Below are 25,316 nucleotides of genomic sequence, written 5' to 3'. Positions count from 1 at the left end.
CAACAGACTTTTTCTCTCTTTCTTCAGTGAATCATCTAGCATATATTTTAGGTGCTATAAATTTACTAAAGCATGCTACCTCTTATGTAGCAGTAAGGGAGTGTGAGCCTCAACTCGTCATGCAAACCGGCTGTGCAGTGGGCTGACTGATCTGGCAGCACAGAAGTGGTGTGATAAGGCATCTTCTTCAACTGCACATATGAGAGGTGTAGAGCAGGTAGAGAGTTCATGAAAATGAGCTTCCCACTCAGTTGACAGAGCCCAGCACATCTTCCACCAACACCACCGACACTCCTTTCTACTTGGGTTGGAGTTAACCCTATGTGAATTGCAGTGGACAGGATCAGGTCTCTTAACCAAATGTATGGAGGTGCACTGTCTTTTGGAGCTGTGCAGCCTTTTGTGTGTCATGAAGCTCTTGCTTTCTCTGTTTTGCAGAAGCTAATAGGGGCTGGTTTTCACTTACCTTGGAGATTCGGCAGCAGTTGACTGGAGTTACGCAACCTATGCAAAAAACTTGCGTAACTCCCGTCGATGTCTCTGCTTCTGTTCTGCGTGCCTTCTTCACTGCACTGCGCCACTTGAGAAGGTGATCTTAATACATTGATTTCTGGATCAACTGAGTGTGTCTTCACTAATCGCTCGGTCGAGCCAGAGAAATCGATCTGATGGCAGCGAATTTGCCACCGTCAGTGAAGACATAGCCTAGGATTTGGCCCTATCAATTTACTTTCATCTTTGGGTTCTTCTGATATAAACATCCCATGGAAGCTTCATTTTTGTGGTTTATAATAGCGCTATACCTATCAAAACTTACGTTTTCATTCTGCAAATCCATATACATGTAGTCTGTTAAGTCCATGGGATGGCTCCTGTGAATAAGAGTTGTAATCTTGGGCCCTTACTTGGAAACTTCAGGATATGTTATTAGTTAAGTTCTGAGATAAATTCATTTGAAAAACATAGTGGGAATTTTTTCACAAGGATAAATGGGAATTTTTTTTATCTAATAAGTGGGTTGCCAGATAGTTGAGGAGTTCTTTCAACAGTGATGCGTGTATTTTGTTAGTACAAAGTTAAAGGCTCTTTGCCACTTTAGAGGAAACTGTGACTACTGAAGAAAGAATTACAAATTATTTTTCAACATGAATCTTTAGTTTATTTTGATCAACCCCTTGGAGAGGAGGAATTACATAAATAGTAGTGAAATTATCTATTTTTAAAATTCTCCTAGTGTTTTTAAGAGAGAAATCTTTTCATCAGTTTATCAAAAGTTGGATTTTGTTAGTGCAATTGTTAAACAAAACCATTAATTAATGTGAGACTGAAATGTATGTATTTTAGTTTCTTTGCAGTTTCAGTAAGTATAAAAATTGTTTAATATCTTTTAATACTGTTAAATTAATTTTGAAACTTAGCTTTTTAGATTTAATAGATAAGTTTTGTTATTTTCTCTTACATTGGGGGATGGTAGTTTGTGTTGTTTTATTGTTCTTCTGATTGGCAGTGAAAGCCTTATTTCACAGCTTGCAGTGAGGGACTATTGGGTAAAGGGTGGTGGTGCTCCACAAGCTATAGTCAAAAACTGTCAATCAAAAGCCCACATAGGCTACTTAGAGAATGGGTTTTCTTACTGACTTCTCCAAATGTCGCCTCATGCTGTCTTTGATTGGCACTGCTTGGCAGGGAGGATGGATGAATCTGTCACCGGCTGGTTAATTGTGTTGCCGGTCTTAGCCTGACATCAGGTCTTTGACTCTTAAGTGGCTCAATACAAAACAAATTAGCAGATTGTAGTCATATTTCTCATTCTATATGCTTTGACTTTGTTGAATGCAGTCCATAAATCATATTGACTGACACCCTAGTGAATGATGAAAGCTGCTTTTGAGACAGCTAGCATGGATGTAGAAAGCAGTACCGTGAAGGTGCCATGGAAGGATGCATATGGCTGACCCTTTGGGAATTTCCTAGGAGCCAAATGTCTCTTTACTGCAATTGTTCTTAAGAGAAAAGCTTTTGGGTACTACAGAAAGGATTTAATATGTCAGCAGATTCTTTTTTACAAGCTCCTTTGAAATATAAGAAGTTTGTCTAAGGGTTTTCTCTTTTTACAAACTTGTATTTCAGCAAAACGTAAAGGGTGGGTAAAAAGTAGTTGCCTTTAAAAACTTTTAGCAGGTGTTTTTGCTTATAGAATAGGGTCCTTGTTTCCTGAAATTTGCATTGGTGGAGAAAAAGAATATGCTTACTAGATGGCGGCAATTATAACTTGTGTGAAGATGGGATGTTAGTAGTTTCTTCGTAGTGGTCTGCAATAGTAGAATGCAATAAAACTGCTCAATTTCTGCATGGCATCAGATATAGTTATTTAATTTACTTGCTTGACATAGTAACTTCAAAAAACCCAAAACTTACAAATGCTAAATATTAAGAATGCCTTAAAAGTAACTGAACTAGTTTTATTCTGAAGTAGTAGTACATTATGATGATATTCATGGACCCTTAAGTTTCCTTTTAAAAACATCCATTTGGAAAGATATTGAAAATAGGGATGGTAAATTGTTAAGAGATACAAGATGGAACATCAATATAGTCAATTTTCATTTATTAGGTATGAATTTGAAATAATATTTCACATTTTCTAAAAAAAATTACTTGCATTTTTGTTTTATCCTCCTGTGAATAAATCTTACAACCCCATACATTTTGAATTTGGAAATACTGAACATTGCAAAATAAATCTATAAAGAAGTTTAAATTAGTTTAGGAGAGTAATAACTCAGATTATTCTGGTTTACAAATAAATTTAATAGATTTACTTTTAGCCTTACTTTTTTTTACCACGATTTACAAAAACCTAGTGATCTCACTGAATAGTTATAAATTGTGTACAGTAAAATCCCCCTCTTATCATTCCTTGACTGTACCATGAAAACAATAAGCCTGTAGTTCAAGTGCATAGTTGGAAGTAATCTAAATGTTAGGATGTTTGCCTTTTGTCATTTAAAATAAGCATTAAAAGCATATATATGAATACTTATTTTAAAATGTCCATCAGAATTATTTCATATCATGTATTTCTGCATTGTAACCATTATCTTGTGCTCCAGTACTATTGATACATGCCAGTTTACAACAATTAAGTTCAGAGGTTTAGTCAGAAAGGTAAAATGGAATCTTTTGTTTATAAGAATACACACTATGTTTGTATATAAAATAAATTGAATGTTAAAATTTTTCTTGACAACCTATTAATCTGCTTATACTGTTATTACATTATGGTGGCAGCATAAATAGCATATAGAGCTGATTTGATGGAGCAGTACATTAAACTGAAATGCACTAGTTGTTCCATTAAATCAAAATGACATTTCCATTAAGTATCTCAAACCTACTATATTGTAATTAAATGAATTGTGGCCCATTGGTTACCCTCCTCCCCTTTTTTTCCCCCCATTCATATTGATATTGTTTTGCTTGGGGAATAGAACTGCATGTCTCCCAATGTAATTACCATTGGGTTTGGGAGACTTTTAAGCATGCTGTTCTTGCATTGTTTCTTACATTCCTTGTTGGCAGTTCATTTGTTTCGGTCAAAAATGTTATTTGCTCCTGCTTTAGTTTTTAAGGCTGTCAACTAAGAAATTGACATCTCATTTTAGATATGAAGCTCCTTACTGTTTCAGGTGTCTTAAAGTTCCAGTATGACATCAGAACAGAGTGAATAATGTAATATCCATGAACAAAAAGCAGGAAAAGCTTAAAGAAATTTCAAAATGATGCATTGTATTATGTATATATTCTTTTAATTAATTCACTTATAACAGTAAATTGATGAAAGCAAGGCAAAATATTTAGAGCCAGATTATGCTCTCATATAAACATACAATTCCCATCAAAATGAATGAGTTGTACTTGCATAACTAAGGGCAAAATCTGGCTCTTTATCCTTTAGAAAATAGTCTTAATTATGTTTTGGCCTGTAATTTAAATTGTAGTAATAATTTAAAAGGTAAAATTATTTGTATTGCACCAGGTATACTAAATCATTCCTCCCCTCTAAAAATATAGTATATTAATATGTGAGCTGTGTTACAAAATAAATTATATCATTAACAGAGATCATTACATTAAAACATGTTTATTTAAAAGTACATTAAACCACACGTGCAGTAAAGCATAAAATTACAATTTAACACACAGACTTCTTTGTTTTAAAAACATTACAACGTGATGGGTAAAAGATAGCCCTAGTCAGATAGACATAATGAATAATTGTTTTGAAATTTCATCTTAGTTGGTTATCCATCTACAGTGCAACTTTCATATTATTTTGTTTTAAATTAACATATTTGATTAAATAGTTTAGCATGTTCATAGCTAAATTTGTGTTTTGCTTTATTAATCTCTTGCAATGGGAAATTTTTTTTTGAAGGATTCTGTAAAAATTGTAATGAAAATGTAAATAACTGGATTGTGATTAGAAAATTATTTCTGTTTTGTACAGCAGAGGGCTACAATTAATTTTGTGAGTAGTTGATTTCCAGGGACCATTATTTGACCTGTCAAACACTTAAAAAGAGTATGAACAGGCTTGAAGTTCGAAAGCAGCAGACTTTTTGGTTGGAAGTCAACAGTTTAAGATGTTTATAATATTATGATAATATACCCAAGTAAAAGCAAATGTTTTGATTAAGGTAATTGTCTGTTGTATGGTGTTACACGTTTGCAATGTGTCAATTTCCATTCCAGTTTTCATTGTGTTTAAAAATGTCGTCATAAAGTTAACAACATATCTCAGCAACAAATATTTTTCATGACACTCTTCCAGTCTATACTCTTGAAAAATATTTGGATTTGTCTGTAGTCCAGAAAAATTACCGGCTATTGCTTAATACATGTTTGGGTTTTGTTTAATGCCCCTAAAGATGTAATTATATTCAAAACTGATGATAAGAATCAAATAATCTTCCATTAATCATTCAGTGTCTATTTTAAGTGTAGTTGTATTAAGACTTTGAGTGGGTATATATAAAATAAAGTAATACAGGCCATTATCTGGTGATATATAATTTGCTTGCTGTCTTACAACTTGTTATCCTTTTTATCAGGGAAAAGTGGCCCAGACAGCTTGCATGTCAGCCTGCCAACATCTTTCAACATCCCTTATGCAGATGCTATTGGACAGTGAGTTAAAACAGATAAGCATGGGAGCTGTTCAGCAGTTTAATTTAGATGTCATGCAGTGTGAATGTAAGTAGAGAATTCTGAATGTTAAAATATATGAATGTTTCATTATAACTGCCATGACTCTAAAAAAAAAAGTCTTTATCTACACCAGATAGTGATCCTCTTTTATAATATACAAAATTTTGTCTTTTGGTTATGCTTTGATTTCACTAATATTTTAAAATACTGTTTTTGGTTATGTAGATAACTGTGAGAATAATTTTCCAAGTGAAGTTAAATTACTTAAATGAAAATATTAATTTATGACATATTTATTTTTAAAGCGTATTAAATATTCAGGACACACAAATGTCTATGGTTTTAAATAAAGGCCCTGAATATTAAAGCTCCTGGAAAGCTTTTTAATAAGACATTTATATATTACATTTCTTAGATTTAGTTGTCCTTCTATTGCTTCTTCTAGTAGCATAATAATCACTGTGCAATACAAAACTATAATCTAAAAAGAACATTAAGGTTGCAAAGTCAGCCACTGAAAACCTGGGAAATGCCAGAATAGAGGTTGCTTATGCAACCTTAATTGAATCCCCTTATGTATAAGCATTATGATACAGTCTTCAGTTATATGATCACATACTGTTTTTTCCACAGACCATGCCTCTTTCAATGAAAAGGATGGATGGTGCTCAATATTTTGTCTTATCCTCATTGTTCAATTTGTGGCCCCAGGCCTTGTTTATCTTGTTTACTATTGAAACCTGGTTGTACATACAGAATAATAATTATTTCATATGCTTTCTATGGCACTTATTACTATAATTAGCTAAATGCTTCACAAACATTAATTAGTTAAACTTCACAGTATCCCTATGTGATGAGTGGATATTATTTCCATTTTACAGATGGGGAGCTGAGGCATAGAAAGATTAAGGTCAAAAGTCCCCACTAACTTGGGTGTCCAACTTGAGATGCCTAGAGTCTGATTTTTCAGAATACTTAGCTTTATACAGTACTTTATGTATTTCAGCATGTATCCCACTGATTTCATTTACAGCTGTTAGTGCTCAGCAGCTCTGGAGATATACCCCAGGGTCTCAAGTTGAACACCTAGAAAATGAGAAACTCAATTAGTGACCACCTGTGAAAAGTTTGGTTTAAATGGCTTGCCCAGCATCACATAGGAACTCTGTGTCAGAGGGAGGGATAGAATCCAGTTCTCCAGGACAGCATTTAACTGCCTTAACCATGAGACTATCCTTTCTCCTCCTGCAGTCCCCCGGCCTCATTCACTACACACCTTGGAATTCCTGCAACCAGTGAGGCAGGTGTCGTACAGACAACAAAGCAGATCCATCCTTTGTGCTAAATGAGAGAGAAGTCCTGTGGAAAAAATAGCATGTAACCATGTAGTTAAAGACTGTACCATAAGGTATACAAACAAGGGGACCAAATTAAGGCTTCACAGGCAATCTTAATTGTGGCATTTCCTAAGTTTTGAGTTCTTGACTTTGCAACCTTAATAATGTTCTTTTAATGTAGTTTTTGTGTGTAATTTCTGAGGTTTGTGAAAAAGCAAACTGAAAAAACAAATTCAAATATGTAGCATCATGTTGATGCCCACATGGGTCATCAGCAGGATTGGAATCTTTAGCTCCACAGCTGAGACCTCTGCCTTGTGTGCTAATGGAGTAACTGCTAGCAGTGGTAGGTTGTTTTCTGTGGACCCGCTTTAGAGGAGGAGAAGACACACACTTTGCCAGTGTGTTGCACAGATTGTTGCTGACAAATGAGGCATGGTGAGGCTCAGGAAACTTGGATTCCATTCCAAGTTCTGGAGGGGAGTGGTGTTCTCTAGTGGGCACATTCTATTCTGCCTGCTCTCCCCAAACTTGACTCTTTCTGCCCTACTAACCTGTCCTTGTGCTAGTCCTGTGTCTTCTCATCCCCAGTGCTTCATCTTGGTTCATTTTTCCTTGCCTACCCGGCACCAGTCTCCCCTCCTTAGACTTCTCGTTGGCTCCCAGTCCCCTTTCCCAGTCAGTCCCAGCCTCCTCACCTTCCCCCACCTCTGTCTCCTTCCCCAATGTATTTCAGTCCCCCACTCCCTCAAATCAGTCACAGTTTCTCTCTCCTTCTATCCTCCCCCTCTCAGTCCCAGTCTCACCAGGCTCCATGATACAATCTAGTCTTTTTCCTCTTCCACCATCCTGCTTTTGTCTCTTCTGCATTCAAAACAGGCAGCTTCCTCCTCCAAGGTGCCTGGGTGCCACTGTCACAGGAGAAAGTCTCCCTGCTTTCAGTTCTGGTGCCAGCCTACACCCCAGCCCAGAGCAGCTGACAGCAGCAGCTGCAGGGTTACAGCATGCTCAGTTGCTATCTGGGGATTTTGCCTGCCAGTCTGCTCAACACCAAGAGCTATCAGGCAATGGAGGTAGGAATCTTTAGATATTTTGGGTGCTAATCTCTTAAGAAGTCTTTGCAGAGGACATACAAACTGAGGGTTTTTTTCAAAGGCTTATAACTTGGCTAAATTTGGGCAGACTTTCACAGGAACATCAAAAGGCATATCCAGACACCTAAACCACCCCCATGCCAAATTTGAAATACTTGCCCCCAAAGCAAGGGAGCACAGGAACTTTTCAAAGGAAAAGTCACCACAGTTTTTTTTTTGAAATGTCAAAACATATTTTTCCTAGCCTCATTCTCAAAGCTGGCGGAACCATTTTGACTGAAACTTTCCCAAAAAATGCAACTTGAGGTGTTTTTCCAACTTGGAAAATTCCAGCCCAAACAGTAAAAGTTAGTTTTCAGTTTTTATCTTTGCCAAGATCTATAATGAGTAGTGTCAGGCAACCTTAATAACAGGCAATGTCTATACCAGCCCTGTCTATAATTAAATGTAATATGTATGCCTTTATGATTCAGAAGTTGGAGGGTATTTTTTGATGTTTAAAATGATATTTATTATGACTGAAAGTGTTGCCGAGGGAACCATTACATGTAGACTGGAAGTTCCAACCACTGAAGAGAACACATTAGATTAAATAGAACTATACCGTGATACGTTTCATATTCCTCAGAGGAAAGACCTTAGTAGAAATGTTTTATGATGTTCATCATTAGAGCCCTCTGAGGTTTTATTTTTATTTTTCATTTTTTGGTCTATTTTTGGGTAAGTTTTATTTCATTTTGTCATTGGGAGATGGGAAGAAGGGAGGCCCTGTGGGGTTTTGGAGGTGAGGTTACAGGACAAGGCTGCCTCGCGCTCACCCTGCAACAGTGGCTCCAGTCCCCTGGGCCTGGACCCAGCTCCCTACTCTGTGCATTGCAGTCTAGCACCCGGGGTTGCAGCGTTGCTCAGGTTTGGCATGGCCACCTTGTGACCTGGTGTGACAGAGTCCCACAGGAACAGTGCTCTGGAACCACTTGGGCGAAGCCAGTCAGGACTCTAGTGCTTGGAGTCTGCCCCTGACCCTTCCCCGCTCCCCCCGGTTCTCCACACACTAGTGCAGCCACCTCCCGAATCTGGCCTCGGAGCATTCAGCACCCCTGCTCCACCTGAGCTCCCCCTGTGAGTTCCCCTGGATGGGACTCTGGGGAGTTCCTACACGTCCGCAAAGGGGCCATGCACCCCTCCTTGAAGTCAGAAGTGATTCACAGCAAGCGTGGAAATCAGAAGGGTTTATTAGTTCTCAGGATCACAGCGTAGAAAGACTTCGTTAGCAGATTAATTAGAAGTTACAGCAGCAACCAACTAGGGAGTCTCACAGCCCATCCTCAGACCCTGCTCCTGAGTCCCTTACAGGGGGGCTACCTTTCCAGCCAGCCACCCTTCCCCTCCCCCCACCCTGCGAGCTGTCCCTTTGCCCCTCCCCAGTCCTTTGTCTCCATCCCCTTCCTTGTCTCCGCCTGCCACAACTTGTTACAACCTGTTGCAGCAGGGGGTCCTGGCCATTGTTTATGTACCTGTGGCTGGGGAGGGCCCATCTGCCCTCTAGTGGCCTCTGCAGTGTTCTCACACCTGGGTCCCATCACCGAAATACATGAGTAACATATGGGGGAAACCGAGGAGTACACACAGCACTCAAAGAAAACCCCAATAATATCTTCACTTCGTCACACCTGGCACACAAGTTCGTAGCACCATTCAGGCTTGGCCTGTCCACAGGCTGTGAATGCCAGGTCACAGTATCCAGAGCGGGGAGTCAGGCCCAGTCCTGTGTTGGGGTACGTTTTTTGATTTATTTCTCTTTACAGGTTGTTTTTTGTGTATTATTACACACTTGTAAAAACACACACAGGCACTCTTCATTATCTCAGTCATCTCCGGCTTACCCAAAAACTGGCTGTAACAAGTGAAGTGTAGCAATTTACTTTTTTGTTAGAGGGAAAAATTAAACATAGATTATGCTTACGATAGTTTAACATAGTGACAAAGGCTACAGGTTATCCCTCAAGTATTGGTTCACCTGAAACTCATCATAGGGCATCTTCTCTGGCACTTTTGTGGAATTTTTCAGTTCTTTTGCTTTTTGCTCTCAAGCTCTGAGTTAACTAAGGCCTCTGACTTGGAGGTAGGTTATGCAGAATAGTCTTGCTTCTTTTATCATCATTTTTATTATTTATTTATGTATTTACTGCATGGCACTTTGTAGAGCAAATAATGACAGATTCACTGACCCAAAGAGCCTTCAATCTCAGGATTCTCATCCTGTAAATTCTTCCTCATGACTAGCTCTTAATTGCATTAAATTAATGGCAACAAGAGTTTACAGGAGCAGGCCCCAAATTAAGACACGAACAACAGGAGTAGATGACAATATATATGGGGAAGGTGATAGAAGTTTAAAGGGCAGACAACAAGAAGACAAGTTCATGGGCTTGAGTGAGTAGTGCACGATATTAAAGATTGCAGTCTTATTTGTCATGCTGCAAAGACTACCATTTACATGGCTTCTTAAAGAAGTGTGTTTTGAGAAGTAGTTTAAAGGCAAGTTGGATCGGTTCAAGAAGCTGGGAGGCCTGGTCATGCCTTCAAAGCAGCTGGCCATGCCTCCGTGATAGTTTGTCCACACCCTAACATTCCAGGGCATTCTGGGTCTGTGTTTTGCTTGGTTCCCCTTTACTTCCCTGCACGGACTTACAAGTATCCCGAGGTAGACGGGATGGCAGCCTCCACTGGGTTTCTAATCCCTATCCTGAAAAGACAGGCCAGGAATAGGTGGGCAAGGACAAAGGCGGGCAGAGCCTTGTCTTGTGCCCCTCAACCTCAAACCACACCAGCCTGCACAGCTGAGCAGGTGCAGAGGAGGAAGTTATTTGGTCCAAATATAGGGCTCGCAGAAATTACTCCCATTTGCCACTCTCCTCCTCCCCTCCCCCAACCAAGGGGGAACCGGGGACCAAATTGTGATTCTGACACAGTAATGAATAATGGAAAGTGTTAGGCAACCTTAACTACAGGCATTGCTAATATCTCTACTTCTAATTCCTATACAGTTAATACATATGTTTGCTATGTATAAATATGTTAACCAGAGAGTTTTTTAATTCTTTGAAAAAAAAATTCCTCTCTATCCCTTCCTGAGATAATAATTCCTTTCCTGGCAGTACCTTAGAGGGTCGGCTTTTTACAGATAGATTGTTATGTGGCTTATGACTATAACACTCAGCATGCATGTGTAAAAGTAGTAATTGGCCATGTGTAGCACATGAACTTCCCATTCTCTTCCTTCCTAAAAAGTTGTACCTGAATATGAAGACAGATTAGTAGGAACTCCAGAGCCACTACCATATTGCTCGTTGGTAAAATGCCATGAGGTTGGCTGAAGCGGTAATGTAGTATTACTTTTTCCCTTAGATACTTGCACAACATAATGACCTGTTCAGTGCTTGAGATCCAAATTCTAATCCTAAATTTGGGTTTTCTGCCCTCTATTTGGTTGAGAGGCAATGCTTTTCCTTTTCCAACTTTTACTCAGCTAGGCTAATTAACTTACATTTTCTATATTTCTAGAAATGAAATTAAATAAATTGTAATAATCTTCCATGCCCATATTTTAGATTTCATTATATGTTTCAAAGAGACTTTTATATTCTGCCTCCTGAATATTCTCCCAGCAGCAGCGCCTCCCGGTCAGGCCATACAGAGAGAGTATGCCATGGTATCACAGACAAAGCAGGGTTCCATAAGCTGTGCTACAGACTGAGCAGCTATCTAGTGAGCATGCTCTAAGTGACTTCTCAGTCACATATAACTTTATTTTTTACTTTTTCCTAAACCAATTGAAGGATCTTATTTTTAATCAGGACTGTTTCTACCAAGTTCTAGCTTTTTTGGTATTGTCCTGCTCAAAAACATGAAGTTAGAATGTTTTTACAGTGATGTCTGATTTTTAATGTTTCCATAACTAAAAATTTGCCAAAAGGATTTTGTTCTAAATTTCTCCCCCAGATTAATTTAGCATACAGCACAGACTAAGCCTGGAAAATTTCAGACCAAAATCTGAATGTTTTAGAAAGTCGTGTGTGTGAGAGGAGGAGGGGGTGGGGGAGTAGTATTATGATGGAAACTGTTTTCATTCTTAACTAAAATGGGCAACCCTGGTGCCTTCTAGCATTCATTTTATACAACAGTAAGTAAAATAAATTTTAACTTTCTGCAGTGTTTTTAATGTAAAGTATAACAGTTTTTCTGCATATCTATTTGATCAGATATATTTCCTTTGAAATGTTTAGCTACAGCTAAATAAGAGTTTATGTAATATTTGCTGAATGAGTGTGCTAAAAAATACCATCTTATAATGTGCAGAATAAGGGAGTAGGCCCAACAGTCTGCCCAGAGACTGCTTTGTTGTTGGAGTTTCATTCATAAGGTCCGTCACAGACACATTCCAGGCATCACTGTGCTGGCTGTGATTTATGTTCTTGCTCATCACCCTCATCCAGTTTTATTCTTTGACATTTTTGGATTAATGGCTATGACAGTGACATTTCCATTAGCACTCGAGTTGTGCAAATAATTCAGAAATGGCAGGTAGCTTCCTACTGTATATGATAAATGGATCTGATGTTTTACTGACACGGGAGGTGGAGGGTATATCACATGCATTCTGAATTAGAAAGTTTTCAGGTGTAATACAGAAAGTTCTGTGCTTCTAAATAGCCATTTTAATTCTTAGCAACATTCCAGTATCTAGACATTTCTCCTGATTGTAATGATACTCTTTTTGTTCTTTCAGGTTTAAAAATAGTATATTATATAAACAGGGGATGGATATAACAGTGGCAAAAATTTGATTACCTGAGAAATTTGTTTCCTTAAAAAATATTGTTAGTGAATTTAGTGCCTGAAAAAGATTCTGTATTATCCTCCCTGGAGACTGAAGTTTTGTTAGTCATAGAAATGAGTTCAGGGACTAGTGGTTTCTCTGGGAATGGAGGAACAGCTCTTGTGCCATGCTCTGAAATGTCAAAATCCTGCATTGCTTTTTGAGGGTCCACACTGCTTTACATTTTAAAGAGGCAGATCAGCAGGACTCAGCAGTGAGGCTTGATGCCAGAGAACAGAAGGAGCAGATCACCTGGCTGCTCCAAGATGAAGTTCCTCTGATGCTAAAAGAGGAAATTATATTGCCAGGCCTCCCCACTTCCAAGGAGATAAGTGTGTGAGAAGAAAGGGGAATGTTAAAGAAGGCATGTTGTGACTTCTCTGTCTCCAGAAAAACAACATTTTTTGGCGTGGTGGGTGCGGAACTTAATCAACCTTTCCCAACATTTAAAAAATTTTAGATTTGATTCACGGGATCGGTGGGAGTTTTGCAGGTGTTCTTATTGGAAATGGAGTAGGGTTTTTTTATTCCTCATATATTACACAATGTTGAAGTGTATTTTGCAGTATTTGTATTTTATATCTATGGTAATCTGCAGCTAGTATGAATAGGATAACTTTAAGGTTTCTCAGTTTTTTTCTGATTATCATTTTAAGAGGGGTCACTGAGGCCTGTTGCACAAAAGGCACAGAGAAGTCCACCCCTTGTGCCAGAATATGAGTGCCCTGGGGGAATATGGAGCACTTTGATCACCTTCTGAAGATAAAACTTATAAGCTGTAGTAGGCTGTTGGGTTTCTCCCTGCAGAACCATGCAGTGGGTAAGAGTAGCAGGGGTTTATTTGGGAAAGGGAGATTGCTAGGAGAGATTGAGCGCTGGTTCTGGTGGAGAACCACAAGAACACAGAAAAAGCTTCAGAAAAGCATCCAAACTTTTGGATTTTCTGATTTACAAACATTTAGATGTGTGCTCACCACTAATAATACATAATCTGGTGTATGTCTATTTATTTAATGTTCTAAAATGACTGTCGTTACTAAGACTATTTGGTCATTTCTTCTCTTAAATATAAGTAGAAATGTTTCCTATCTAAGGTGACAGGTACTAAAATTGCTTTTTGAAAATAAAAACTGTACCTGAAATTATGTTTAGATCCACATTACTTGAAGCCATTTAAATATATTTATTAAAATAGAACAAGGCCTTCAGCAAAAAGTCTGTTTCTGGGAAAACTTGACTTACCATGGAGACCATCTGTCAAAATATATATTTAGATTTGGATTTATGCTTGGCATGATTTTAGAACTCAGGGTCTGTGGTTTAAGGGGATGTAACGTTTTAATTTAAAACATAATGCAATTTTAGCTATATTGACATCAGTATTGTTTAATGAAATTGTAACTGATTTAGAAATATTGATGACTAGAAAGTTATCAACAGTTTTGCTGTATCATTATTTTTAAAAAGTAAAGCGCTAAATCCAGAGGCAGGATTAAATGTCAGTAGGAGGCACATAACAGGCTTTGTAACCCACTTGTGCATCAGCCTGACTCGTAGGCCACTTAGGTCAGTGTGCAAGAGAGATGGCAGGGGTTTGCATCCAGTCCATAAAAGGACATAGAATTGCTGAAACTGCTTGGGAGATCAGGGGATTAATGCAAATAACTCCTCCCTTTCCCTTTGAACCAGTCTCTCCTAGATCTTTGCCTTTTTCTTCAGATGATGCCTGGGAAGGGTTCTCGTAACCCTAGGGGGAAGAGGTAATCTGGACCCCATTTCTCTTTATTTAAAATGTTTGCAGGTGGCCTCGCATACAGACATGTAAGAGGTTGAGGAGCCAAAGCCCTGTTGTTTCTTTGCAGGAGACAGTCTCCTGCTCCATAGCCTGTTTGCTGGCTGAACTCCTCTCTCCTGGGAAGTCATGTTGGCGCTAACTCGCCTGAAATCATCTTTCAGGGCAGTTTGGGGGAAGACAGTGAAGTCATGGACGCAATGGGCAGGGTTGGGTGGTCACTTTAAAGTTGACAGCGTCAGGGAAGGGCCCCCTCAGGGTATGTTTGAGCAGCTGGAGTGTCTAACAGTGCAGCAAAGCTGCTAAAGGCTCTGTGATGCTCAAATGGTTTGGGTCAGGATTTGGCCTTAAATCTTCATGTTCTGAGTTTAAAAATTAATTTACAGCTGTGCTGTCTTGGGTTAGGATCCAAGAAGCAATGCTATGAAGGTGAAGAAACAGCTGTGCTCAGTTAACTTATGACCTTAAGTATGTACCCAAATTTCAGCTTCTATCACTTAGATGCAAACTATTCATTTATGCTCTCAAAGTAAATGCTGAATTTCCAGTCCTGTACGCTGAGCAAGTCACAGTTATAAAGTGATGGTTGCATATGCTTAGGGATCATTGAGGTAAGGATTTTTTGGAATAAAATAAACTGTAAACCTTGACATGTTGTTAAATATGGAATTACAGGAGACATTCAGTAGTATCATTGTTTACTATTAGAGATGACTTAAATTTCAGCATAGCAAAGATGTTCTTTGTCTTATGATATGAATTAAAATAATTTTTTGTGTACTTATTGGCTGAGTTTGTGAGGCCTTCCACTCAACCCGATGGCATTTCTCTGTTTAGATGTAACACGATAATATTTGAACGCCACGTCCAATCAATTCCAAAATTTCAGGAAGCATTCGAAGCATCAGTGAGCTGAACCATATTGACTGGGGGGGAACTGGAAAACCAGAAGGGGAGAAATGGGGGACACACAGAGCCCTTGCCATCTGTTTAACAGAGCCACAGCTTCGATCACCTCTGCAATTATCTGTAGATCAAAGAACTGGTTGATGGCACCAATTAATACTTTTCAGCATAACAATGCCCTTATTTCATCTCTGCCTAGCCTTCCAATGGGAGAGGGGGAATGGGGAAACCTGGCATAGGGGTTGGGGGGAATTGGGGCATGGGAAGAGAATGGGAGACCCTGCTAAGAAATCAAAGGGGTGAATGGGGGGAAGAGGGGTATGGGGACAAAAGGAGGGAAGGAGGCAATAAGAAGTATGGGGGAACAGGGGAGTACACGGAATCCCTGGGGAGGGAAGATTCAGGAGCCCTGGTATGGAAGGAAAGGGAGTCATGGGGGAAGAGGGAAATGCAGGTGCACACAGAGTCCCTGGCATGGGGGATGAAGGCACACAGACCCCTGACAGAGGGGAGATTGAGGGACCCTGGTATGGGGGGGAAGGAGAAGGGTGACTGGGGAAGGGGAATGGGAGACACAGAGCCCCAGGCAAGAGGTAGCAGGATGGTGGGGGGAGTGTTTCAGGTGGTCCCTGAAATAGAGGGGTAATGGGAGGGTGGCACAGAGGGAGTTTGTTGTGGGTGGAATGGAGGAATTAAAGGAGCCCCTGAGCGTGGCCTATAGGATCTAAAAAGTTTGCGACTCCCTAGTATTTATTATTTCAATGCACATCCATATTTTATATGCAAAAAATAGTTAAAAGAACAAAACATTCACACCAGCAAATGCCAGAGTTGAAGCTGTCTGTACAACCTTAAAACTTGATCCCCTTTTGCATACATTTTACAATCCAGCTTTTAATTACATAACTGCAAATTATTTTTCCTTTGCTCTCAAACTTCATTAAATGCATGGGTGGGAAGTTGAACGATGCAGGGTTGTGTAGTGAATGAGCTTTGATAGATTGTGTGTATACACACATTCTCAAAGATCCTAGTCCACATATACACTCTATTTACATATTTGTGTTAAACAATACCATTGGTATGCTGGGAGACCTGTTAACAAAAAATGTGTGTGTGAACTAAATACTGTACAATTTCTTATGACTTGGCCAAATCAAAGAAGATTTTTATCAGTTCATCATAATGCAAATACAGTATGCAACTTAATTCGCTGCCAGATTTCAAGTTTCTCTCCCAAACTCTTGAGGAAGAAATTCCATTTTAAAAAAAATTCCATTGTTGCTGTTTTTTTAATGGTGAATCTTTGTTTTTTTTTCACTCTATCCTGTATAAAATGGCTCAATCAATTTTGGTCAGATTTTAAAAAAAAATCACTCTCAGGTTGAGAACAAATATGGAGGATTTTTTCCTGAAAGATAAAAGTATAGCAACGTTTTATCAATATCTAGAAAAGACTCTTTAGAATGGATACATTGGCAACCTTAACTCTAGATGTTAATTTTGGTCCACTTAAAGCATTCTGCAATATAAAATACCTAATTAGCTTCATAAAATGGTCATGGAAATGTAGTAACCCAGAAAAATCTGCTTGTCTGACCTTTGCCATAACTAGGTCTGGTCTTCAAAATTATATACCTATAAAAATTAAACTAATTATATTATTCACCCCTCATAAATATTTGTTTTTATCAATATGGCCTCATTTGTAAGATTACATTTTTATGCCATAGGAAGTTTTCCCCGAGTTGTATATACATTTATAAAATAAAATCAAAAATGAGAAGAACGGAAACATATACAGAAAATAATGTTTCTGAATGCTGAACTCTTTTTGCTGATGTTTTTTCTGTTATTAGCTGCTATGGCAGTGTGTACCCTGTGGAGAAATAAATGAGGTGATAGGTTTTAATACAGTAGAATATATTCACACCCACCTGAGCCAAACAGGCTACAGAAAGTTTGCAGGTCCTTGCTCTGTGGCAAACTGATCTACCGCAGAGAAAGGCCATTCCACAGTAAAAAGTGAAAATAGATTAAAGAAAACTTTGCACCTCCTCCCATACACAGTTTCCAGTTCCCTGTCCATTCATTTGCCACTTTACCCTTACTATGCTGGCTTTATGCTATCTGTGGGAATTACTGCCCCCTTCAGGTTGGCATATGCTGTGCTGGTGGAGGGGCAAACTGTGTGTGTGAGTGATATATGAAATAAGAGGTTATATAGGAACAGGTACTGCCCCTGTCTTCCAGAAACAGTGCAACAGGTTTTCTGTTCTCCATCTTTGTTGTGTTGGGAGGAGAACTCCCTATCACTGAGAATATAGAGTCTCATCTCCCCCTCACCCTTTTTTTTTTTCCTTGGGTGAGGGAGAGACCTTGTGAGAATAGAGGTGTTCTGGTTGTGCAGTCACAGATGATCTCTCATGGAGCTGCTAACTAGTAAGGGGCTGGCCATAAATTACGTAACACATTTTTTGGTGATTTTCAAGACCCACACACACCTTGTAACACTGAAACAAACACAAAAAATTAAGAATCCACCCACTTCCTGTTGCTTTACGTAGTTTATGAACCACCGCAAAAGAGCGGATATTTTTGGGCCACAGTTCATTGGGCTTCCTTAGATGTTCTCTATGGCAAGTTGCTGAAGAAGTTCCCAATGTAAGAAACCACTGGGCTTCAGGAATGCATCACATGTAATAAACTATTCCCAACTTCCAATCTGCTTATCATTAGTCCCTTTTTTAAAATATAAGCCGTCCCCACAACTCCCGTAGTTGATTGGCCCCCTTCTCTTTGGGCACTTATCCTAAGTGGGACTGGGAGGACACCATGCACCAAGAGTTTTCTCACTCTTTTGCTCTCCAGAGGTGCTGGGTCCATGCAGCAGTCAGGTGCAAGATTGTAGAAATTCTGTTGATGGTATATGTCTGATGTCCCTGTGGTCTAGGTCTGTGACAGTGCCACCAGGGTCTTAGCATTTGGTTATTCCCCTTCCCATACCTCCTGCATCCAAAAGTCAATCTCCCCACGACACAAAACAGCACGGAGTGCCTGGAATTGCAGACTCATTGGGGCACTTGGTCTCCCCACACCCCCCCCCCCCGAGTATTACTGTTGTTGGGATGGGTGAAGTGCACTGCAGGGGTCATGTACCCCCAGAGTTCTAGCTCTGTAAAGGGACAAAGAGGGACCAGCTTGCCCCCTGGTGGCAGTGGGTGCTGCTGCATGCAAGAGCTACCTAAAAATGGCCATTCCGGCTGGAAAGTCTGTGAAGGGCTTCAACCCATGAGGTGCTCCCGAGAAGAAGGAGCTGCTGAAGCATTGTGCCCAAAAAGCTCCACAAGGGCATGCAAAGGGAAAAGCAGAAGTGATGCTCAGCTAGCACCCTGGTGCACTGCTGGTACTGACTGCTGCTTTCTCCTTCCTGAAGGATTCATCATCTTCCACTGGATGATTTTAATTAGATTAGATCATCCACTCTGCCTTTTCCCTAAGTGTGGGTTTATTTGTGTTGCATTTTATTGTGGATTATTTTTTTTCTAAATTAATTTCCAAGTTCCTTGTAACTTTTATTTTACAAAGACAAAACCTTCAATAAGCTGTGTCCTTTTTCTGCTTTCTTTCCTAAATTACTAGCTTTATTTTAAACTGCCATTAAAATAAGCTTTTAACAATTTTACAGCAAATACCAATGGTCACACATCTTACTGAAATAATGCGGCTACATTTTTAATATATGTTTAAACCATTTTTTGCATTTTGAGCATACTTCAGCCTTCCAATTTTGACAACCTACTTTGGGCTTTTGAAAGAGCAAAATTCCATTATCTAAAAACTTGTTAAAAGGCATGAGCAGACATTCCACCTCTGTTCTGATTATGGTGCTTAGAACTTTCCACCTGTTGTCTGCACATTAAGCTAACTCCCACCTAAGTGTCTGCCTTTTATTGCTGTTTGGCTAGAGGTGGGATTTTTATAGAGCAGATGCTATGACAAAAGCAGATGTTTAAAAATACGTTGACAGCCATGGAATTGGTATAGTTTCAAAATGCTTTTGTAATCATTCACCTCGGGACAAAAATGTAAAGTCTGCTGCTCGCATGATTGGAGTATTATCACTGGTTTTGAACTTTATGTAGAATAAATGTATTGTAATTAAGGATTATAGGCGTTTAAAATGGTGGAGAATGTGAATTAATAGTTATAATCTCTCTGATTTCTGTCAAAATGGTTAATGTATATTCCTTTGTAGTAGCCCACATTTGTAATGAGTAGAACTTGCTGCTAGTTGTTTTTTTTCCCTTTAATTCTGCCTCCGTAATATTTCTAAACTTTGTTTACAGTGTTCGCTAGTTCTGAGCCTGTGCCAGGATTCCAAGGAGACACCCTGCAGTTAGCTTTCATCAATCTCAGACAAGTAAGACATTAGTTGTTTTTTTATCATACTAATTTCCCCCTTTTGATTAGTGCCAAAGTTGTTACAATTCAATGATCTTTCATGTTTTTAGACTTCTCAGTGTAACCACTGTTGAAAACCAGCAATTATTTGAAGTGGAATTGGTGAGACTCTTCCCCATAAGTTAGTATTAAACTGTTTCCCCAGCATGATATTAGGGGACACTGTGCTACTGGAGGTGCCATCTTGTGGATAAATTGTTAAGTTGAGGTCCTCATGACTTGTCAAGATCCTCTGTCACTTTTATGCAAGAGTATACATATTGGTGTGATGGCCTGATTCTACTTTGGGCAATTGCCTTCTGCCTACTGAATTACATCCTGCAGTTTCAAATTTGACATAATATTGTTCCTATTTCCTGTCCTAAACTGTTACGTAGAATTGTTTTACACTGTTACGCTACCACATTCCACCCTAGTGAGGGCTGATTTCTAATACTTTGTCCACTTTAATTTTAAATGTCTTAAGCGATGGGCTCCAACCTCCTCACTTGGGAAGACAATTCCACAGATCTCACCCTAAGGAAAAATTTTCCAGACTAAATCTTACTTATCTTAGTTTCAACCATTTACTTCTATTTCCTGTTCTCAATAGATTCTAATGCTGTGTCCATCACTAACAATTCATCTTCCTCAGTTTTTATTACTTGATATTAGCTGTTTTTTAAAAAGGATTTATCATATTTTTTGTTTTGTTTCACAAATATAGTAAAAGTGTTACCTGACCTGTGAAATGAATAGTTAACCAAATAAAGGTGGGATTGGTTTAAGCACTCCAAAGCCTTTGACAACATTATTCAACAATGCTGCCACTTGATAAAAGTAATTCAGAAAACAGTGGTAGTCTAAGAAGTGTTCCATGCCAGATTATCTGTATATTCAGAATATTTTCACTTCCGCATATCTTTCTCACAAGCAATCCAAATCTCCTCAAAAAATGAAACTCCTGTTGTAAAATTATTTTGCAGGTAGTCTTCCTGTCTCATGATGATAAGCAAAAGACTGGGGCCCGGGGAGGGAAGGAGAACGCTTTTTCAGTGATAAAGTTAAAAGATATAGGGTCAGATTCTAAGTGACTCCTTTGCAACCAGTGACATTACAATGCTGTAAATCTTGAGTAAATGAGCCGAGGATCAGGCCCAAAGCCTGTGTTAAAGCTGTGCAGTGGAAATGGGATGTCTGTAGATTAGAGAAGTGGAAGAAGAATTTCAAAAACTGTAATTTGATGTGTGGAAATGTAGTTCTCCTTTTGGTATTCTATGTCAGAGATCCTGACTTGACAAGTAGACTTCATCCTTTGGATTTTTATATCCTCACTTATTAGTAAAATTATAGGTGATTAAATGCCTTCCACTTTGTACAACAGTAAGTAGTTTAGTTGAAGGGAAGCAAGGTTTAAATATTGATTCATTGTGGCACAACTTCTTTGCAACTTTCATTATCTTAAATGCTATAAGTCCTTGAAGAGCCTACATTTCTCTCAGGGAAAAAGTAACATTTCCCGCTGTGCAGTGGCATGGGGCAAGTATATGTGCACTTACTATAGGGAATAAATAATATTTTTGTATGTTTAAGTACCAGTTGTTGAATATGCTAGATAAATACTTATTATAGTGCTTGTACGTGATAATGTAAATTGTGCTTGGATTAGCAACTTGTGTCTAGAATTCTTTTCATGCCGCGTATTACTTTATGAAGTATCTTTTGCACATACTGGGAATCTACTAAATGTCAGTTATTTTATAAACAGCAAAAATGTAGGCAATTAGCTTCATTAGTTTGTGACTGAGCTTCTAGGTGTAGAATAATTATATAATTTTGTTTATTTTTTCTTTTCTATTTCTTGTGCGTCTCACGAGAAACTCATAGGGATGCAAGTATTCATAAAGAGCAGCAGTTACCTTTTAAAAAGGACTTAACGCTGTTTTCCCTCTCTTCCTTTTTTGTCATCCATTTCTCTCTTAATAGGGTAGATGACAGTTCTTTTCAAGAAAACTTAGAAAGGCAACATAGCCTTTTTCAGAAACTTCTTATAAAAGGTCATGCTTCTGTTTTTTAGTTTGAATTTGATACTTCTTCATGAATTGTGGGATATGAAAGATAAGGAAGTAGGTCCACTGGTCAGGTTTTACCTGCCCACCCGAACTGTGCCCTGAGGTCAAACTCCTGATATTTGCTGTTCAGTACAGAGGAGTTGATGACAGGTAGGGGCTGATACAAGGGGGAAAGCTTGAACCATATCAAAGCTAAAAGGCAAGAGAATTGGGACTCAGTGAGAGACTGTAGCTAAAAGATGGATCAGCAGGATTGCCCTCTTTTTAAAAAGTAGCTGACCTGTGATGGAAAAGACTTTATCATCCTGCCAATCACATGCTTGCTAATGGAAGCCAGTTATTTCAACAACAGCTTACTCCCTCTGTGTCGTATCAGGACAATGTGTAAGATTAACAAGGATAGGGCAATGTAGTGCTGGAACACTCTGCCGCAAGAAATAAATTAAACTTATGAGGAACCAGCTTTGGAAGAACCAGGAAGAGAACTAAGCTTTCATGGTGACTGGGGATGGGCATAAGGAGTAGAGTGAGCAGGGAGCTGCTTCTAAAGAGCACATTGAAAGTGCTTTGCTCTTAGCAGCTTCTGGTTTGCTATCTCTCCCTGTCAGTAATGGCTCTGAATGGTTAGGTCCCAGTCCTCACGTTGCAAGCCCAGTTCCCCCTTTTCTATCATGCTATCCCCTCCACAGCTATAGGAGAAAAGCTACCAAGAAGAGCTACACGTAGCAGCAACAGCTTTCTGCAATCAAATCCTATTCCTCTTCCTGGTTGTGGCTCTTGTTCTCTTACCATGACCTCATGCACCCCACCAAAAATATAACAACCTTGCTCCTTAAGGACCATGTTTTTTCCACAAGCACACTTACACTCTACTTACTCTACTTAGATTCTAGTACCATTTCTATCACAATGGTATCTGAGCAACTTCTAGTCGTGCATTAAGTGACTAGCATGTGTTGAATATGGTTCTGTCATTCTCCCTTTCTGCCTTCCTCTCTCAAGGGAAAAGGTTTTGTTTATGGATTTTCTTCTAATTTTTATTTTATTTTACTTTTTTACTTTTGTATGCTGTGCTACGTGTGTTTATTAGTGGAGGTACGGCAAAGAAATGTGCCTCTTACTTGGAATGGTTCATAGGGAGGTTTGTAGTGGTTCTAAGGGTTTTTATTTACTCTTGGATTTTTAATTTTTTTAATTTAATGTCACTGAAAAATATTTGTTTAGTCATTGTTTTAAGAAAAGAAGGCAGAGGACAGGAAGTAAAAACAAAAGTGGGTAGTGGGAATGGAGCAGGAAGGAAATGCTGACTATGGGTTGCATACTCTTGCTAAAAGAAATAATGCAAATAACTAGATTTGATTGTTGCTTATTTATTATTATTTTATATATATACTAATGTGCACTTAGCATTTTACAAAACCAAAAAGAGACAGTCCCTGCCCAAAGGAGCTTATGTATGAGATTGGACATTACACTACAATGATAACAGCTAAGGGAAGGATAGGGGTAAGTGAAAGTAAGTGTTGGGTGAAGATCTTTGTATGGAACTTGTTAGCTAAAGACTAGCTAACACCCATATAAGTGAGTGGGGGAGCAAATCAAACAAGGAGATCAGTAAAAGTCAGCAAGAGCCAATGGGTTGATCAACATGGAGGCTGGAGTCTCCATGGAGCAGAGTTAGGGACTGGAAGGAGAAGAGGAAAAGGAAACCAAAGTTGATGAATGAGGAGTTAGGAGAATTATATAGAACAGCAGCCCTGATGCCAAAAGCAGAGGAGCTGGATGACGTGTAACTTGAAGAAAGAAAGGGGAAGGCAGAAATGAAGGGAAACAGGTTGAAAGGGTAAGAATAGGAAATAATTATTATTAAACCTAGTATCACAATTAAGGTGCCATACATCGCAAACTGGCCCCATATCCCTCTGTATGGTTTGTTGAGAGAAGACCCAATAATTGGGTGCCACATACTTCCATACCAGCTGAGTCTGAATAGAGACTACTCACTGTTTCTAGCTCTAAGACTGTAAGGCACAGTCACAGGCTCAAGCTCTTTTGTCTGGTGCTCTTTCTTGTGGTATGGGACACTGCCACTCAGCTGCCCTAGACCCCAAAACCAGTACCTCAGACCTCTGAAACTCCACCCCCAGTTGCTTGCACACACTCCCTCAGAGCTCCGCCTAGATTGTTGGCGTTCTGAGCTTCTAGTTTAACTCCATCGGGGCAATATGGCAGGAAAGCAAGGCACACAGGCTTAGCCAAGGAATTCTTTCACCACAGTCACTTTTGGTCTTAAATCACTTGAGAATTTCAGATTTTTTAAGACAACAAACAGTCCTGAGATGCATCATTCCCTAGTCTGAGCTCACCCCTTCTGTGAGTCTAAGGTTTGTCAGCATTTCAGGCTGGCAGAGGCCTTCCTGCCCTCTGTCTCTTGCACATCATCCTTATGTGTGGTGATGGTCAGCCACCTGCACAGAATGGAGCCCTGCGTTTAAGTAGGGCCTTTGTCTCTGTGCCACATGCTCTCATCGGAAGCTTCAGATCGACCAGTCATACTTGCCCTCCCCCACAACCTTTTGGTCCCTGTGTTGAAGGCCATCCTAGGGTGGATCAGTAGTTGATTCATTCAAAGTCAACAACTGTCAGTGATGGTCTTTCAGCGAGGTGTCAAATACTTTTCCTAGGCAGGATAGCTGTCTCCAATGCGGTATAATAGGCTACCCTTGAACAAGTCCAGAATTGTGCAGTCATTGTGCTTGTATTTCCACACACAGAGTTCATAATTTGGTACCATCATTTCCTACTCTATCGCACCATGTGCTCTGGACAGATCCCTAAATTCTGACTCAATCTGGTGAAAATTCTCAGTATTCTACAGCAGCTTCAGATAACTTTTTTTAAAAGGGAGGTTTTTGTTGAATTAAATATGAAAATACAATCAATGCAATTAACATCCGAAGAAGTGTACTATGTACATTTTAGGGAACAAATTTTCAACAGCCCTCTAGGTTAGTTGTGTGTAAATCAGCATGTGCATGCAAATAGGCACTCAGTTACTCGAGCTGAGTATCTAAAGTCGAGGTTTTTTACCTTCCCACAAAATGGCCCTTCACATTAACTTAGTACATTTTTCTCAGACACTAAAGCCTGGTAGTAACAGGATTTACAATCTCTTTGGTTGAGTCTCCCTGCAGTTGGAATCACAAATAACGTCACTTTTCAGGAGGATGCCTGCCACTAGCGGTAGACTTAGACATTCTAGGTTTAATTGCAACATTTACTTTTAAATGCATTTCCTGGTGTATTTGTGGTCAGATGTGTTTCTCACCTGGTGAACTATTAGATTGCTGTGCTGCATACGACAAAAAATACTACTTTCTTTCAAGAAGAAATTATTTAATGGACAGTCTTAAAAAACAGCCCTCCTCTTTTTCTTTTCTACTACACAACTTCTCCCCTTGTTCGTCACTAATGGATAATACATCCCACTTGTGGAATCTGGAGGTGGTCCACTGTTGTTGCCGGAGGCTGCAGAGCTGTGCTCAAGCCTTCAGCTCAGACCACCAGATTTTCTACCTC

At 39.2% G+C, this 25,316-nt stretch overlaps 1 protein-coding gene across 10 annotated transcripts in view; it reads left to right on the top strand.

Annotated features, from left to right (window-relative positions):
* The window catches only part of EXOC6 (exocyst complex component 6), a 178,581-nt gene that overhangs the window by 126,293 nt on the left and 26,972 nt on the right, over positions 1-25,316 (top strand). For all 10 annotated transcript variants that reach the window (XM_067552863.1, XM_067552865.1, XM_067552864.1 and 7 more), the window contains 2 exons: positions 5,115-5,256; positions 19,572-19,645. In XM_067552863.1, the coding sequence (XP_067408964.1) occupies positions 5,115-5,256; positions 19,572-19,645 (216 nt within the window). The remainder of the gene's footprint in view (positions 1-5,114; positions 5,257-19,571; positions 19,646-25,316) is intronic.

The sequence above is a fragment of the Emydura macquarii genome, unplaced genomic scaffold, assembly GCF_026122565.2.
Source record: "Emydura macquarii macquarii isolate MOO-44397 ecotype Brisbane River unplaced genomic scaffold, CSIRO-AGI_Emac_v2 contig_1390, whole genome shotgun sequence".
NCBI classification, from domain to species: domain Eukaryota; kingdom Metazoa; phylum Chordata; order Testudines; family Chelidae; genus Emydura; species Emydura macquarii.
Note: the sequence above shows the minus strand (reverse complement) of the source record. Positions and strands in the feature narration are given on the sequence as shown.